We start from the raw sequence: 19,237 nt of genomic DNA, 5'->3' as shown, positions 1-19,237 counted from the left end.
TGTGTAAAGGGAGAGGACAATTGAATGGTAGACCTTTAAAGTAGCTTTAACGTGTCTTTGTGTGGCAGGGACAAAGTTAACAGCACAGCTGCCACTGCATGCCATTAAATGGACAGTGCACTTTTTTAACCCCTTTAACAGTCACGACAAGAAATATATTTAAAAATGTAAAACAAATAACTGTTTTTTTTAAGAGCACCTTGCACTTTTTTGAAATTCTAATAATAATAATAACAACAAGCTTTTTCAACTTGCTTAAATGTGGTTAAAAGTGTCTGATAAATGCATAAATGTAATGTAAAATGACGACATTTTATAACATTTTAATCAAAGTTTTATTTAAATGTTTCACATTAATAGTCCCACATAAATAAATATTCACCCAATTTCCTTTCTGTTTTATTAATAATATAGGGATCTTGGTCTGTTTCTGAATGCTGAACATTGCTAAACATTTTTGAAGTCATAACTTTCATCTAAAATGCTCTGGTGTGATTTTGAGAAAAATGATAAATCTAATATCTTGAATGTGGGAACTTATTAGAAAACTGTTAAACATGGAAAAACTGATTAGCTGATTTTAAAACTCCTCTTTAAAATCAGCTAAATGTACTTAATTTCAAATAGTTTAGAAATGTCCTAAGCAGAGAAAGCCGCATATTTTGCAACTCTAATGAAATTCCTAAACAGTGGACTGTGATGTAATTGTATTGAGCAAAGTGTATGTCCTAAACGTTGACCTTGCTGCTGGACACTGTCCCTTGAGAGCTACAGTAACTGAGCAAAGGTTCATTCCATTCCTCTCTTGCACAGCGTAACATATATCCATCTACATTCGCCCTGTCATCTCCACAAGCACATCTCATACGTACTGTTGCCATACTGTATGCAGTTATACAGCTATTTTACCATAAAATTCTGATTTACCTTCACTCTCCAAATTCTGTAAAGGATGTTATGTAAGTATATAGTTATGTAACCTTGCCGTAGAGAAATAAGAGGAGAGGTTCCATATCAAATGAACACTTTCTGACTTTAAGCCACTGTTTTCCATCACAGTTTCTACAAAAGCACTTAACAGGATACACAAGATAGTTTACAATTAGCAAGCATGTTGTTTATAGATACATGTGTTGTTATTATATTGTTTATATAATTTTTCTTTAGCATTAAATTTTAAGGATAGATAGATAGATAGATAGATAGATAGATAGATAGATAGATAGATAGATAGATAGATAGATAGATAGATAGATAGATAGATAGAGCCTAAAATTTATATTATGTTTGAGTTTAGTATTGCATTTTTATCTTTATACATGCTTGGACATTGATATTTTGGCTTTTGATTTTGGATCAATAAAACACACACACACACGCACACACACACACACACACAATAATAATAATCAAGAACTTGCCATAATCTGAAACTGAATGTCAGCAATAACAAAGTATTCTCCTGACAAAAGAACAAATGTCTGGTGAACCATTGAAAAGCTGTTTTGATATACAGTTAATTTATGAGTCAACTGCTTATAACTGACCACAGTGAAACCACGACCACAATTTCTTGGAATACTGCTAAAAAAATCTAAAAGTCCCCCAGAACTTTTCCAAAGCAGGAGTGTGTTGTTGCATTCTTCTTACATCACTTCCAACCAGGAACATTCTGTTCTTTAAAACAGCTGAATTTCTCCAAGATCAAATCAAGGAACCACACCTGACCTTCACAGTATTTAGGCAGCTGAAAAGCTTACAACTTTGACAGGTTTGGTCGAGCCAAGTCAAGTGCAACCTTTACATATGATGACTCTCTAGGGCCTTTTGGATGATAAAACACATACAATCCATCAGAGAACACTTAAGGATGAAAAAGACAGCATATACTGTGCTAAATATTTTCTGAAAACAGTCCTGATGCATTATAATCTGCGATATGTGCACTCTCACCCTTTCTTTATTATTCTTCATCAAGAGAATTATGATGTGGAATGAAAACAATAAAAACTTCTTAAGATCATGCACACATGTTTTGGGTTACAGTTATTTTTATGAGCATGGTGATACTTAAAATACCATTCTAACAATAATGTGTCTGCTGACTGGAGGAGAACCATCTGTGGTACAGTATACCGTCAGGTTCATTCCTCCTGGGCCCTCGCTGTCCCTGCAGACTCGATGGGCTGCAGGGAGTCCGGGTCCTTGATCCACACTGGGGCCTTTACTGAGAACATTTGAGGCGGTGGAATTTCCTCTTACGCAGCCCGCTAAGCCAAAGGATTCCTCAAGATCAGCTAAACATTGAGGAGGCACGTGCATCTCCCTGTGCTTGTGAAAGAGACAGAGAGAAAGTAAACAGTAAAATATGCAGTGAGCATGAAGCAGGAGAGTAAGATAGACAGTGTTGCACAGTGCAACTAAGACTGCTTATGAGATTATTAAATTCAGAAACAGTTTAAAATGTGCTCTGCTATTCAAAAGTTTGGGGACAGTAAGATTTTTTTCTAATGAATGAAACAAATTAAGACCTATAATCAGCAGAATGCATTAAATTGTTTAAATGTGACAATCTTCATAATGTTCCAAAAGATTTATATTTAAAAGCATTTTTTAAACTCTATTAACAGGCAAAATAGCTGTTAATAATAGCACAATATAAATTTTCATGAATGAAAATAATTGTTTCTCATTTGTCTTTTTTTCATTTATTGAAAATTCACCATTTACATTCACATACATTTTTTTTTTTTTTACTGTGTTGTAGTTTAAAAATTTTGAATCTACTTGCCAAGAGCAAATACTGTACATATATTGGTATTTTTGTCATGCAGTCGGAATATATTACCATCCAAACTGTTTATATCGTTGGGGTTATTACGTTTTTTAAGAAATTAATACTTTTATTCAACAAGGACACAAAATTGATCAAATTTGACAGTAAAAACATTTATAATGTTACAAAATATTTCTAATTTCTATTTTAAATACTGTTCGTTTGATTTTTCTATTCGTCAAAGAATCCTGACTCATAATAATAATAATAATCAAGCAGCACAAATGTTTTCAGAATTTATTATAGCATAACTGTAATTTTGATCAAATAAATGCAGCCTTGGTCAGCATTAGAGACTTTTGAACAGTATTGTATATGTTGAGAAAACCAAGCCAAATTCACTTATGCAATAATATATCTAAACTATGCAAACATAAGCAAGCAATTAAATATTATGTTAACCCCATTTCAGGAGTGTTGCACAAGATGGGAGGCTTTACAGGGACATCCTACCAGTTTATTCACTGGGCATAGTTTCTCAGTCTAAAGAGATATCTGTGAAATTGTATATGTATAAACATACAGTAGCCTCAGCAAGTATTTGGACACTTAAAATGTCTGAATGTAATTGCATTAGAAATAAAGTATCTGTATCATCATTCAAATTATGCCCTTAACCGGAACACATTTGGAGAAATTTTGCATTACGCCATTTGTTAATGAATGGATGTTCTGCAGTTGAATGGCTGCTGTCAGAATGAGAGTCCAAACAGCTAAAAAAAAAAAAAACAATTCACAAAATAGCCTAATTCACGTGTCTAATCCATCAATTAACGTCCTGTGACATGAAAAGCTGCATGTTTTTAGTCCTTTTGGTGAGAACCGTTCCTTTAAAACCTTCTAGATAAAATTTTGTAGATTTAATAGATTTTGAAACGGCTTTAAACTTCAGTGACTTATTGGTATTCAGTTCTATGCTGTTCAGACACTTTCTAACAAACACGGAAAGATATTTGAGTCAACAAATCAGAGAAGTTCTTTAAATAAACCAATGAGAGAAGAAACTTTGCAGGCTTTGCTTGCTGTCTTCTCTTCCTCTTTCGTTCAGCGTCAGTACATCTGGCTGCCAAGAAGCAAGCAGGATGAAAAATGTATGTTTCCCCCTCCTCTGTTTTCCTTGAGGAACAATCTCTGACCACATGAACCACACAAGGACTCTAAACAGAGGCCAAAAAAGGCCAGGTATTAAAATACGGGCTACAGGAACAGAGAAAGACTCACATGGCACAAAGGAATTGTGTCCCTAAACTAGAAGTTCAGTGGTTAACTGAGCACTTTGAGCTAAAAAACAAACAAACTACAGTACATACCTTCACAGTATTGGCATGTAGCAGCAATACTCACTACTAAATTAATTACATGAGAAAACATTTAATAAAATAAATAAAAACAGAACTTCATATGAAACGTTTTTACAGAAAATGCAGAGTAAGTGTAGATGTCGCCCTCTGCTGGATTTCATGAGACATTGTCCAGAATTCTATTTAATCTCAAACAAGTTCAAGTACAACCATCAAATACACAGAAATATAGTTAAAAACAACAACCAAGAATAAGAATTAGAAACATCACAAGCAGGAAATGTATTAAATTATCTTTTAATCATTCTACCTCTCTTTTTCTGTAAACCTGGTTTAAAAATATAATACCATAAACATTGATAGTGATTTTTCTGGACCGTTTTAAAATGTACAGTTATTACTCTTGTAGACACTGAAGTATTTGGCTGTGGGGTTTGGCAAAAACCTGAAACCTGTTTTTCTATTTAATTTTTTCTATTTTAGGACTAAACATGAACCATATAAAACATGCACTTATTTATAATGCAGCATTTCAGTGAAATTATCTCCAGTGTATTGGTGTCAGAATTAATGTTTGCTAGTGATGTGATTTGCTTGAGAAAATACTACTAATAAAAATAGCTACTTTACATACTTGCAAAGATTTATAGTAAAATCTTCAGCTCACTCAAAATGATGCTAGTCTGCCAATAGTTCAGTTGTGCCAAACACTAGCAAACAACAGGATAATAAGCTACAAATAAACGGCATACTCACTCACAAAAATAGTTCAAAGTCTGTATATGGAAAGTGGAAAAAAATAATAATAAGTAAAGCCTGGATGATGTAAAAATAATCATCTCAGAGAGCCGTCTCTTTAGATTCTGCCACCGCTGGTGCCGGATAGAAGGTCAGAATTTCAGTGAAGGTGAGTTCTGGGGTTAAAGAGGGAACAGAAGGAACAGAGACGGACAGAAAAATAGACAAAAAAGGAAAACCGGTTATTTCTTAACTCTCTAGAATAAACTTTCCCATACATAAGAGTAAACACTAAGGTTGTCTCATCATTGTACCCAGTGAAAGGGTGCCGTCAGCATGTGTCCAAACAGCTGATAAAAACATCACAGTAATGCAAAAGTAATCCGCTCCAGTCAATCAATTAATGTCTTGTGAAGCGAAAAGCTGTCAGTAAGTCAAAAAAGTCCATCACTTGTTGTCCTCACATCAAAATCCACCAACATATTTGTTTATCGACATAACTATTTTTGCTTACACCGGGATTGATCTGTGCATATTTCTCTCCTGATTCAGATGACTTTTCACTGGACAAAGCAATATTACGGACAGAGGACTAAAACTCAACAGAAGTTACAAATGTCTTGATGAATTAGTTTATTACAAGAATGCAGCTTTAAACTTCACTAGACTTGAATTGATGGTCTGGAGTCATGTGCATTACTTGTGGAATCTTGTGATGTTGTTATAAACTGTTTGAACTCTCATTCTGACGGCACCCATTCACTGCAGCAGATCCATTGATGAGCAAGGGATGAAATGCTAAATTTGCTCCCAATATTTTCCAATGAGAAACAATCCATCAATACTGAACTAATGAGACATGCGACAACTGGTTGCCTAATTCATTACACCATTACTGTGAATTTAAAGTCACTCATATAAAGGTTTTAAGTTCATGTGTGGAACAACCCCAAACCTACTTTTCCATTGCTCCAATGACTGCTCAGCCTCATCCAGTGAATGGTCATACGGTGGGGCCTCGGTCTCCTCCTCTGGTTCACGAAAATCGGAGAAGAAAGGAAGCGCCAGTCCCTCTGCTGCTGTTATTCTATTTTCAGGGTCCAGGAGCAACATGCTCTCTAACACATGAATCGCTGAGAAGGAGATCAAAACACCGTCGATGACAAACAATTATGTGACATTCATACTTGTTTACATCAAATGCATTCATGAAAGATGTACTTGGATCAAATCGCAGTTGCATTCCTTGGGAAACCAATTCACGACAGTCATGGGTTGTCAAAAGTTGCTTTGAATAAAACGTCTGCCAAATGCATAAAAGTAAATGAAGTTGATAAAAAGCTATGAACATTTTATACACGTCAACATTTTAGGTTAACATTTTCAATTTTAACAACAACAACAAAAATTCACCTCTTTTCTGCACAAGTTAAAAATGGTGGTTTTGGTGGTTAATTTGTTTTTACAGAACAAATTTTCAATGTAATCTCAAATTGCATGCATTTTAAATGAAAATGCTTTTTAAAATACTTTCTCATGAGTAGTTATAATAATGATATCTCTACTGCATAATATATGATAACCCTGATTAAATTCATTTGAAAAATACACATTCATTCCCTTTCTGCATTAAGCAAGAGAGACACACTCTTACCTTGTGGGTTAACATTTGGTAACATTGCCCGGAGATCTTTCTTTTTAAGTTTTGGTAACTTTGCTATGTATCTTCTAGCCTAGAATAAATATCATGTGGTTTAGATTTTAACGTCTCACGATATATCTGGTGAGAGGTCTGCAAACTAGTCTTAGTATGAAAATATGATTGAAACGCACATCTTCAGACTGGAGTTTGGCTGTGAACTCTTTTGTGGGCGTCCCTGTAATCTTCATGATCTCCATCAGCTGATCCAGGTCTGGTAGAAAATGGTCAAGGATTCAAATATACTGGGGATGAGATTTAGGGAAATAAACAGCACATCAGAAATTCAAGTTTATTTGTATAGCGCTTTTTACCATACAAATCACTGCAAAGCAACTGTACAGAAAATTAAGTTTCTACAATATTTAGTAGTAGCTTATCAATGGTGACTGTCAGTTTATGTGCATATGGCAGAAGTTTTTGGAAAAATCAATATTCTTCTAAATTTGTGCATAAAATCGACAGCTTTCCTGCGAGGAAGGATACGGTCATTTCCTTTGAATAGTGGTTTCCCTAGCAGCATCTCTGCCATGATGCATCCGACTGACCAGATGTCCACTGATGGGAAACATTTAAACACAAACATATCTCTGTATTATCATCAGTTTGAATAGCAATTGTGCATTATTTCATTAATCCAGAATTTTCTATATAATAAAATAGACTAACACTGATCTCTATTTAGTATTAACATTTGCTTTTAATCAAAGTATGGATTAGTGTTTCACAATACAGTACAGAGCAACCTCAGTTAATACTCCAAAAATGCATGCAACCAGTTAATCCTAATAAATAAAGATATAAAGATTTGTGCATGCAACATGGAACTAACCGGTCTTTGTGTAATGCATCCAGCTAAGAATGACCTCAGGTGCTCTGTACCAACGTGTCACAACATAGCCCGTCATTTCACTGTCTGCTTGCCGAGCTAGACCAAAATCCAGGATCTGTAATATAAGACATAAGGCTTTATCTCTACAAGAGGCACACAGCATGAATATGCAAATACCACTTCATTGCAAGATACCTTAAGCTCACACTCCTCATTTATTGCCAGATTGCCTGGTTTGAGATCCTGCAGGTTTTAACAGATGAAGTCAGAGGTTTTTGCAGTGAGAGATACATGTGTGCGTATGTATTTATGATTAAAACAACCTTACGCACCCTGTGAATGATTCCAGCAGCATGGATATACTGTGAACACAAACAGATGTATGGGAATATATTTGACAGAGCAAGTAAGTATCAATAAAAACATACAATACTCACTTTGAGTCCTCTCAATATTTGGTAGACCAGATACTGGACCCTGTCCTCTGATAGTCTTTCCATTTTCATTAACTTTCCTAGATCAGTACCCATGAAAGGCATGACCAAGTAACTGTGCAAAAGATGGGGAGAATCAGATGATGGCCATGCATCCAAGAATCACAACACATCCAAAACAATCACAGCTAGACCAAATGGTCAAATCACTTGTAAAATACTCACAAGTCATGGAATCGGTCTAGAGAAAGGTCTGCAGTGAAAACATCCAGGAGCCCAATTACCTGTAAGGGTTTAACCAGAGAAAGTGGTTGTTGAATACAGCACAGCATGAAGTTGCAAATCTGTTCATTTATGACAGGTCATATGAGAAACCCTCATCATGGAGTTTCAATCTTTGGTGGCCTACATTATCATGCTTCATGTGTTTGAGCAGCCGGAGCTCCCGATAAGCTCTTTTGGCAAACAGGTCAGATTGGAAGGGACGATGGAGTTTCTTGATGGCCACTTTTGCCCCTGTCCTCCGGTCAAATGCATAGCTGAGGAGTAAATCACAAAATTGAAAATTGTATATTAAATAAATTAAATGCACAGACTGAAGTAGTTTAAGTCTTTGGTTCTTTTAATTGTTATGATTTTGGCTCCCATTTAAAAAGAAACCACCAACTCTATAAGAATCAACAAATTAGAATATGGTCACAAGCCAATCAGCTAATCAACTCAAAACACCTGTTAAGGTTTCCTGAGCCTTCAAAATGGTCTCTCAGTTTGGTTCATTGGGCTACACAATCATGGGGAAGACTGCTGATCTGACAGTTGTCCACAAGACAATCATTGACACCTTTCACACGGAGGGTAAGCCACAAACATTCATTGCCAAAGAAGCTGGCTGTTCACAGAGTGCTGTATCCAAGCATGTTAACAGAAAGTTGAGTGGAAGGAAAAAGCGTGAAAGAAAAAGATGGACTACCAGCTGAGAGAACCACAGCTTCATAACGTTATCAAGCAAAATCAATTCAATAACAAGGAATGGACTGAGGCTTGGGTCAATACCTGGGCTTCCATACCACCTCAGAAGTGCCGCAGACTGATCACCAGCATGCCATTCCGAATTGAAGCAGTAATTAAAGCAAAAGGAGCCCCTGCCAAGTATTGAGTACATGTACAGCAAATGAACATACTTTCCAGAAGGCCGACGTTCACTAAAAATGTTTTTAACATTTTTTTATTGGTCTTATGAAGTATTCTAATTTGTTGAGAAGTGAATTGGTGGGTTTTTGTTAAATGTGAGCAAAAATCATCAAAATTAAAAGAACCAAAGGCTTAAACTACTTCACTCTGTGTGCATTTAATTTATTTAATACACAAGTTTCAAAATTTGAGTTGAATTACTGAAATAAATGAACTTTTCCACGACACTCTAATTTATTGAGAAGCACCTGTAGCTGTTATGTAAACCAAAGTATTATAAATTTTAATGTTTCAAAAACAACAACAAAAAACAACTAAGTAATCAAATAGTGACTAGTGAAATTACTATTTAGATACTGATTCCCGTAGTGGCTAGTGTCTATTTAATCTATCCCTCAAGTTAAAACTAGTGTCTACGACAACTAGAATAGACACTAGAATTTATTTAAATAGCTACAAGTAAAACTGCAACAGGTTCGAGGCGAGCTGGAAAACAAACTACAGCATTGCTAAATTAATTAATAAATATCTAAACCAGAGATTCCCACAGAATTCAATGGCAATACAATTTGTTACCAGCAAAAATGAAATAACTTATCACTAACAAGGGTGGTGACAGGTGGCAAAGAAATAAAAACTATTATGTACATTAATTTCGAACTCATAATAGAATTTACAACAAAAGAAGCTATTAGTATGGCAAGCGCTTAACTAGCTCTCCACATCGTTTGTTTTGAATAGACGCCAGATACATGGATCTGCTAGAGTGAAGTGTTTCTGAAATATAAAGCACGATTCTTTCCAGGAAATACAGAAAATGAGAGTACACTCACCATACTGTACCATATGCCCCGGTCCCCACCTGTTTCAGATCTCTGTATCTCTCCGGTACCTCCCAAATGGTTTTATTCACGTCCTGGCGATAATACCCAGGTCTTGATAGGTCAGACATATTGGTGAATGCCGCTTTAAATCTGCTTCCTCGAGTACCGCGACTGTGATTTCCAGGTTAACCTGAACTCTGTTTATAGAACTCTACCTGTGCGCGTTCATAGACCGTGCGTGCCCGCGTAACCGCTGCCTCTCCGGCGTGTTCGTGTGTATGGCAAGCAGTTTTGACATAAAGCTGTTGTGTGTAAACCAAAGTTACATCCATTTTAATATTACCAATACTTTAAAAAATAAATTAGTAAGTAACCAAATAGCGACCAGTATATTTCACAGTTTTACTAATATTCTAAGATAATAGGGTTCACTTTCAGTGGCAAAATAAGGGACAAGGACACAAATAATCAGTAAGGAACTCATAGCTCAACAATAAATCGTGAAAAAACATGCTCAAGTATGTAAACTTGCAGCAGAACGCAATTTTATTATAATAATCATTATTATTATTTTTTTTTACAGTTTTGCAGCTGTTACCTTGATGAGATTAATTTTTAATATATATATTTTTTTATTTGCTTGAATTAGGACTACATTATGTAATCATTTGTCCAATTTTAATCTAAACAATTTAGCATTTTGTTTTACTTTTTAAAATGCCAAATTGTATGACATATATGATTATTTGTTTATATATATTTGACTAATATCAATGATAAATTAATAGGGTCTAACATTAATTATATTAATTAATAATGTAATAATTTCTACCAAGCTCTGATTTTAATAAAACATTAGTCCTATACCTTTAGAAGCAATTAATCATGGATCTGTCACTTTAAAGGTGTGGTTCATACAAAAATTTAATTAGTCATAATTTACCCAGGTTGTTCTAAACCTGAATAAAGTTCTTTCTTCTGTTGAACATAAAAGAAGATACTTTGAAGAACCTGTCTCAACTAAACAGCTGATGGTTGTAGAGTCAATGGGGACCAGAAACTGTTTGGTTACCCACATTATTTAAAGTATCTTCTTTTCTGTTCAACAGAAGAAATAAATTATTATAGGTTTGCAACAACTTGTGGGTGTATAAATGATGACAATTTTAACTTTTGGGTGAACTGTCCTTTTAAGTCCACCGTAAGCAAGCTTCTCAGCAAATTGTGCGTTCATCATTAGTTACTGAGCAGATTCGTTGATAACTTTCCCATTCAGCCCTACAGTTCATCTTGTGAGAGCCTTGTGTTCAAAGGGAAGATGTGATCTCTAATGTTTTAAACCGTGCAGGTTAAGCACATGCTGTGCTTGTGTGAAAAGGCTTAATGGCACTCCCTCTGGAGACTCTGTCACTATGGAAACAAAGACGCCAAAACCACCCACAAATTAACTCTTCTTAAGGTCCGTTCACACCAAGCACGATAACCATAAAGATAACGATAAAGATATAGTTCTAAATATCGTTCTCAATATTAAAGAATAGCGGAGTCCAGACCAAAACTATAACGATAAAGGCAAAGAGAAACAATATCGTTTGAATCACTTTCCGAACGATTTTTTTTTCTGATGAACGATAAAAACATTGCCAACCAATCAGAATCAATCCTCCTGTAATGAGCTCAAGAATTTAAAGCAGCAGACACACATCCGCTTAGAATACACAGACAATATCGTTCGCTGGTGTGGATGCTAGTATCGTTATTTTTATAGTTATCATTCTTGGTGTGAACGGCCCTTTATACTTCTTATGAAATTGATTTAATTATAATTGTTATTAGTATTATAAACTGAGCAAAATACTTATTGTTTATTGAAATATGTGTTGGCCTCTGTAAAATATGGGCCAAATTGCTTCTATTTAAGATGCAGTATTTAAAGAGATGTGCTGCATTTTTTTTTTGTGTGTTGAAAATGCTGCTATGTAAACACTCTCTCTGAAATTAACAGCTGATATCTGAACACAGATTCCCAAAGAAGTAAAAATGAGATAATTACTAGTGACAACTAGTAGTAATTATTATTATTATTATTATTATTATGTAATTAATATGTAATACTACATTCTAGATGCTAACAGAATAAATACTTAGTATTCAAATTAATGTTAGCGAAATTGAAAATGTCTTCTAATCATTATTAAATTACTTACTAGTAATTAAAAAAAAGGATGCATCATAAAATATATGCCAGTTGGTTTAATGGAATAAATGTCAAAACAGCTTTCCATACATGAGTTGCGTCATTGAGACAAAATAACCAAGAACATGATCATCCTTCAGTGAATGTGTGAACTGATGCATGTTTGTTATTACACAGCTTTGAAAAACATTAAAACGAGGGTTTTAGGAGTTCAATGTAATTGACACTGTTGAAATCTGCCTTATTATATTTAGGAGCATATCTGAACCTGTGTTAACATGTTACCTAAGTACTGGGCCCCAGGCACAGACAGACATTCCAGCCTAAATGAAAATAAAAGAAGCAGCTTTCCCATAAACTCTCACCCAAATGTCTTTTACAACTGCAAAACATCATCTTCACAGAAATAATCGTGGTTTACAAAATTAGAACACATAGCTGCTATTTGTTATGTTTATTAAATGAGTACTTTATCTTAGAAATATTGCATATTCATAAGGGAAGTTCATAAAAATTACATAATGTCTGAGAATTTCTTCACAGTTGTTGAAAATCTATTCTTAAAGACATGAAAGTTCTTTTAATTATTTAAAAACAAAATGGCATTTCTGGAATAGAAAGATCATATGAAAATACAGTGCTACCTCTGTTGGCTCCAAAATTAAAATGTAAAAGGTACACTTCTAAAGTACTTAATCAATAAATCAGTGCTACATTCATATATAACTACATTATTTAAAACGAGACCCTTTAAGTAAGTGATTACATCTGTTTGTGCGTTTAAGCTTTGGAACTTGGTTGCTCAATGGCTTGTGCGTTTCACTTCAAATCTAAAGTAAAGGCATAATAACTTCTATCTTTCAGACTCAGACCTGTCATGGTTAGACTGGGGGTCTAAGTCATCATTTGAAACCAGTCAAATATACAGAGATAAATGTGCTGAATTATCATTTAGCCCCCTACACATTATCTTACTGCATGTTTTTAACTGGTAGACAGGAGTTTAATACCTCTTTTAATACCTTCAATGACACCTCAACAGTTTCTGCAGGATGATTCTGCTTAAATGAGCAGGTTAGTTGTCATGAAGGTTTTATGATGATCAGGTGACACAGATCTCATTGGCCCACACGGGGGGCTTGCTGTCATATGGGACGAGCACTCGAGCCTCTGCTCCTGAAGTATTCCCTTCTTCTCCAGTCTCATCTCTTTCTACTGAATCCACCGCTCCTCCTCTTCCCACCCAGCCTGGCTTTTCAAGACCTTCCTGCACGGAGAACGGCTTTTCCAACACTTTCAGAACTCTCTGGACCTAATGAATTTGAGAAAATGACAGTTTAAATGCAGATTTTTAAGACTTTATGGAATTTATTCCATACAATAACATAAATTGAGAAATTATAAAAATCACAAATAAAAAATATTAACTTAAAAGACACCATAATATTTATAACCTTTTTTGTGTGTGTTTTTGAAGTCTCTTAATAATATTGTGAAATATTACAATTTACAGCAAATGTTTAAACGATTTTGATATATGTGACCCTGGACAACAAAACCAGTCTTAAGTGTCAATTTTTCGAAATTGAGATTTATACATCAGCAGAAAGCTGAATAAAAAATAAATAAATCAATACTTAGAAAATAACCTTAAAAACTGTCCAAATGAATTCTTAGCACTGCATATTACTAATCAAAAAGTTTTTTTATATATTTATGGTAGGAAATTTACAAAATATCTTCATGGAACATGATCTTTAATTAATATCCTCATGATTTTTGGCATAAAAGAAAAATCTATCATTTTAAACCATACAATGTTTTTTAGGCTTTTGCTAAAAATATTCCCCAGTGACTTAAAGGGTTAGTTCACACAAATATTAAAATTGTCATTAGTAACTCATCCGCATGTCGTCCCAATCACATGAGACCTCCGTTCATCTTCAGAACACAGTTTAAGATATTTTAGATTTAGTCAGAGAGCTTTCTGTCCCTCCATTGAAAATGTATGTACGGTATATTGTCCATGTCCAGAAAGGTTATAAAAACATCATCAAAGTAGTCCAATGTGACATAAGAGGGTCAGTTAGAATTTGTTGAAGCATCAAAAATAAATTTTTGTTCAAAAATAGCAAAAACTAAGACTTTATTCAGCATTGTTTTCTCTTCCGTGTCTGTTGTGAGTCCAACTGCTGAAACAGTTGATGTACAACCCTGCTGGCGTGTTTTCTGGTGCCCACAATAACAAAGATAACACATCAGCAGCGTCACTGCAGCGTTGTGAACGCGCTCACAACAGACCCTGGACATGGACAGTAGACCGTACACACAGTTTCAATGGAGGGACTGAGAGCTCACAGACTAAATGTAAAATATCTTAAACTGTGTTCCTAAGATGAACTGAGGTCTCACGGGTTTGGAACGATATGAGGGTGAGTCATTAATGACATAATTTTCATTTTAAGACTGGTTTTATGGTCCAGGGATCACGCATGTTAAAATGCAATTTTCAGCAGTCATTAATCCAGTCTTCAGTGTCACATGATTGTTTTATTAAAAAATGCTGAACTTTAATTTTCTGAAAAGTTGTGCTTTGTGTGTTTTTTTTTTTTTCATTTTTATTAGATGAACAGATATATAAAATAACAATTTATTTAAAAAAATCGTTTATAACAAATGTAAAATTCCTAAAATGTCACTTTTGATCAATTGAATGTCCTTACTGACTGAAAGCATTCATTTTATAAAAAAAAAAGAAAAAAGAAAAACAATAGTGCATGTCTCTTAATAAAGAGTAAAACTAAAACAAAGCTTGTAAGGGCCCACCTCTGAGGAGTCATCATTTTCAGCTGCCTCTACTGCATTCTGGGCGATGTAGTTTCTGAGAACCACATACGGGTTGTTGTTGTTCATCACGCGTACTCTCTCCTCCTGCAGTTCTTTCATATCAAGCCCTGATTCACACTCACAAGCAAGCCGCTGCCTTCGAAATTGGAGAGACAATAAGTGCAAAAGCACATTGTAGCAGGGAAAAATACTTATTCAATACTTTGAAGAATTCGATACTTCTTCAAGTCCTCTTAAGGTCTTGAAAAAACATTGCTTTACAATATATATATATATATATATATATATATATATATATATATATATATATATATATATATATATATATATATATATATATATATTTTTTTTTTTTTTTTTTTTTTTTTTTTTAATTGTTAACTGGAAATGAATGCATCACATCAGAAAAATTCAAAGCTTCCTTTCTGTACCTGTATTTCTGTATCCAGCGGGACCAGTCTTCAGTCTGCTTGGCCCTTAGTTGTTCTGTAGTGGTGTCCATCAACTCCTTCAATCTTGAGAGCCTTTCCAGCTGCCTGGCGACTGTCTTCCTGTCTGAAATCATCTGGAACAGTGCAGGGTTACTCTGAGCCATGGACAGCAGCATAGCAAGTTCACTATATTGAAGGAAAGAAAAGATCACTCAACATAAATATGCAAACAATTTATTTTTCATTTTAGACCATATTTACCATTAGACCATTATTAGTTAGTTTTCTTTATATACTATTATATATACTATTATAGATATTGTCAGTCTTCATTTTAATTTTAGTTTTACTAATTTTGATGAGTGCTTTTGTCACCTAGTGTTTTAGTTTTTATTCTTGTAAATATTTATGTTTCTAGTTTTAGATTTATTTTCTTATTTCAATTGCCAGAAACTTTTAATATTTTTTTTACGTCAGCTTCATTTCAAATAACAAATACTTCGAAAGGGAAATGTAAAACTGTTAGTTAACAATAAAAACACTTGATTATTTTAGGCAAATCTGAAGGCCTGCCCAAATCTTTTTGCTCTGAACAGCAGTCCAAAAGTCTATTCCCACTTTAAAGTAGACGATGAGAACAGTGTGCCATTCTGTCTTTAGTTGGTAAAACACATTTTTTTACGAGCTTGAGGAAATAGTTTAATACACAATTAATCAATTTACATTTTATATGCTAAAAATTTCTAAATACATACATTAATCTAAAGGTCTATGGTTGGTTATTTATTTTATTATTAAAAAAAAGAATTCAGCAAGGATGCATTAAACCAATCAAAAGTGACCTTAAAAATTTACAAAAAGTTTTTTCACAAAAACATTAAGCACCAAAATTCAGCATTAATAAATAATCATTAATAATGTTTCATGAGCACCAAATCAGCATATTAGAATGATTTCTGAAGGATCACATGACACTGAAGACTGGAGCAATGCTGCTGAAAATTCAGCTTAGCCATCACAGAAACACATTATATTTAAAATATAGTAAAATATTATTTTACATTGTAATAAATTTCACAATATAACTGTTTTTACTGTATATTAGATCAAATAAATGCAAGCCCTGGTACACATAAGAGCATGATCTCTTTAAAACATTTACAATTCTTCATGACTACAAACTTTGCATGGTAGTGTACATGAGAATATACCCTGAGGTGTTACCGTGGATCCATGGTGGGTCTGTTTGCAGTTTTGAGCTCCTCTAGAGAGGCACACTGCTGCAGGAGAAGCTCTGTGGCTTGTTTTATAGCCTCACTTTCATCTTCCCCCTCCTGCTGTGTTGGGCAGGAAAATCTGACTCAAGCTACGGGAAAGTGTTGGTGAAATCCGCACCTAAGAGGCAGAAAAGGTAGAGAGAATCAAAGACAGAATAAAATGATCCCACTTTTCTAATATATTTGACACATCAAGACATTTTACAGAACCGTGTATAACACAATTGCTCAAGGATGATCGTTCCTCATACTATCTTCATACCCGTGTTATGCATAGTCTGCATAAGCTCTGTGATGAGTGTCTCGTCCTCTGGTTCTTCCTTCCTCAGCAGACCCAGTTTCTTCCTCATGTTGCTCAGATAGAAGCCATTGTATAGAGGCAGGTACTCATCCAGCACCTGTTCGGCCCGGTCCGGAGGTAGATCAGGTTCCAGGGCTTCAGCGAGCCGAGCTAAATTCCAGCGGGCAGATGGCCGGCTGGGCTTGGTAAGTATACCGGCCTGAAGCATCGGAAAGCATTACAGATGAAATCTGGGTCAAAACTAGAAAGAAAAAAACAACAACAAGGAAATTGAAGGTGATGAGCGCAAATGATTGTTAAACAGTGGGAATAATGTCAGACTTTACCGGTCATGAAACCGAAGGCCCATAGTCCAAAGTCAGGCCCAGGATGTCATGTTATCAGTATTGAGGACTCCATGACAGAAACCCACCCACTGCCACTGAGCCACCAGCCTCGCTGTTCGTAAAGTAACCTAGTAATAAAAGTGGCATATTTCAAGTACATATAGAAAGCACAATAAGACAGAAAGTTATATCTGATATCAAATGCTTATCTAAAATATTACTGATCTAAATGTAGATCCCATTATATCCTGTCTTATCTAGCTTGATCTGCCATTATAAAATTAATAGACAAATAAATATTTTTAGGAAAATAATAGAATAAGAATTAGAATGAAACATTGAGTTAGTATTTACACTCAGAAGCAAGTCACAAATAAGTTTCAATGTACAATAGTTCTATTTAAAAGGAAATAAAATTTTGTATTATTATCTTATTTAATCACTGCTCAGTGCTAACATGCTTTAATATAGCCTCAGTGGATAAAAGCTAAAATCTGATGATGTTAGCCTGTCAAAGTCACCCATGTAAATAAGGTCTTTGATTATAAGATGATTGGCATGAGACCAACAAACTGTTGGAATAATAATAAAAAAAAAAAAATTATGTGGAGTTTAAATGGCTCAATACCACAACCGCTGCAATGGTATTATTAAAAGCAATAAATAGACCTCAGTCTACCCTCTCTGAAGAAAGCAGTATTCCTCTCAATGCGGTCTGAGTGGTTCTGATGGATCTCTGGGTAGAAGCTCTCTATGACATAATCCAGCATCTGGGGTTCTGATCTCATCGTGGCCATAGCTGGGACCTTGACGGCCAGTGAAACTCATCGGCTCGTTTGAAAGATCTCGAACGATCCAAACCTACATCAAGAATCAGGTCAATATCTTAACATCTAGATTCTAGTACAATGACGGCTAGACCTAAAATACCTTTACAAGGGACACTAGATCTAAAACTGTAAGTACTGTAAATCAATGTCAAAAAGAGATAGTTAAGACAGTTGTTGTTATTATTAGCCAAAACGATTTCAACTAATTAAATAAAGCTGAAATAAAAACAGAAACATGAATATTTGATTTGAAATTAAAATAAGACAATGTTCCTTGAATAGTAAAATAAAATAAGTTCAAGATCTAAAATTAATAAAAAATAATAATAATAATAAAGCTAAATAAAATGAAAATGATAATGAAGAAAGCACATAAAATTACTAAAACCTTAAAACACACACACATATTAATAAATAATAATAGTACATAAATAACACTAAAAGTAACACTTACTCTAGAAAGCATTCAGGTACAAAAAAACAACAAAAGATTACCTAATAAAGCTGGGAGCAATGCGCAAGACCACAGAGCATCTTCCATGCGTGGATTGCCATCGTAGAAGACATCCCTCATGACTCGTGAATCTGACGTCACTACTGACCCAGCTCTTGTTGTTGGGACGCCCAAGGCAAAAATTGCCCTCACTGCACAGGAACTCACGTATGCTGGAGCGCAAAACCTTTCGCCCATCTGCCTGTCTAAAAAGAACACAACGGACAAAATTTTACAAAGAACTTAAGAAAAGGAATGAAATAGTAAAGTGGAACTGACATCTCCTGAATTATCATTTCGAACAGTCAAAGAAGATAATACAAACATGATGTAGCACATAAAATGTTGACAAAGCAGCGGTGAAAATGCAATAGAAGGCTTACCGAGAGTATGGTGTCAGTCCAGCACCCTTCACCTGAATCTCCCAGTGTACAGTGGGATTCTCAAGCAGTAATTCAGGGCTCTGATCCACCGGGGCTTTCACTTCTCCTAGATAACATGCAGCTCCGTCCCCAAGCTGTCCTGCAAACTGTCCAAACTGGTGCCCGCAGTAGCAATGGGCAGCAGGCTCTGATCCTGGCATCACTTTAGATCCGCTGAGATACTCTGGGCCTAGTGGATCTTTCAGAACCTCATCAGCATCAAGACCCAGCAGTGCCAGAGCCGGACCTGAGACTGCC

The 19,237-nt window shown here is 34.9% G+C and overlaps 1 protein-coding gene and 1 pseudogene across 1 annotated transcript; both read right to left on the bottom strand.

Annotated features, from left to right (window-relative positions):
- Nucleotides 1-3,107: 3,107 nt before the first annotated feature.
- On the bottom strand, nt 3,108-10,095 carry LOC113093289 (mitogen-activated protein kinase 12-like). The gene is made up of 12 exons (XM_026259090.1): nt 9,865-10,095; nt 8,250-8,379; nt 8,066-8,124; nt 7,844-7,955; nt 7,739-7,768; nt 7,602-7,649; nt 7,407-7,521; nt 7,061-7,132; nt 6,709-6,788; nt 6,530-6,608; nt 5,835-6,008; nt 3,108-5,051 (listed from the first exon to the last, which is right to left on the bottom strand). The coding sequence occupies exons 1-12, from the start codon at nt 9,981-9,983 to the stop codon at nt 4,978-4,980; spliced, it is 1,092 nt and encodes a 363-aa protein (XP_026114875.1). The 5' UTR covers nt 9,984-10,095; the 3' UTR covers nt 3,108-4,977.
- Nucleotides 10,096-12,088: 1,993 nt separating this feature from the next.
- On the bottom strand, nt 12,089-19,233 carry LOC113093290 (selenoprotein O-like; annotated as a pseudogene).
- Nucleotides 19,234-19,237: the final 4 nt, after the last annotated feature.

This window comes from Carassius auratus, unplaced genomic scaffold (genome assembly GCF_003368295.1).
Source record: "Carassius auratus strain Wakin unplaced genomic scaffold, ASM336829v1 scaf_tig00214947, whole genome shotgun sequence".
NCBI lineage: Eukaryota > Metazoa > Chordata > Actinopteri > Cypriniformes > Cyprinidae > Carassius > Carassius auratus.
The sequence above is the reverse complement of the archived record's forward strand: the minus strand, read 5'-3'. Positions and strand labels throughout refer to the sequence as shown.

Coding starts and splice junctions, on each gene's coding strand:
- LOC113093289 (XM_026259090.1), bottom strand. CDS start 9,983: ATGTCTGACCTATCAAGACCTGGGTATTATCGCCAGGACGTGAATAAA. Junction 7,133..7,406: donor GATGCATTACACAAAGACCG/GTTAGTTCCATG, acceptor GTTTCCCATCAG/TGGACATCTGGTCAGTCGGA. Junction 5,052..5,834: donor GTCATTGGAGCAATGGAAAA/GTAGGTTTGGGG, acceptor CTTTAACCCCAG/AACTCACCTTCACTGAAATT.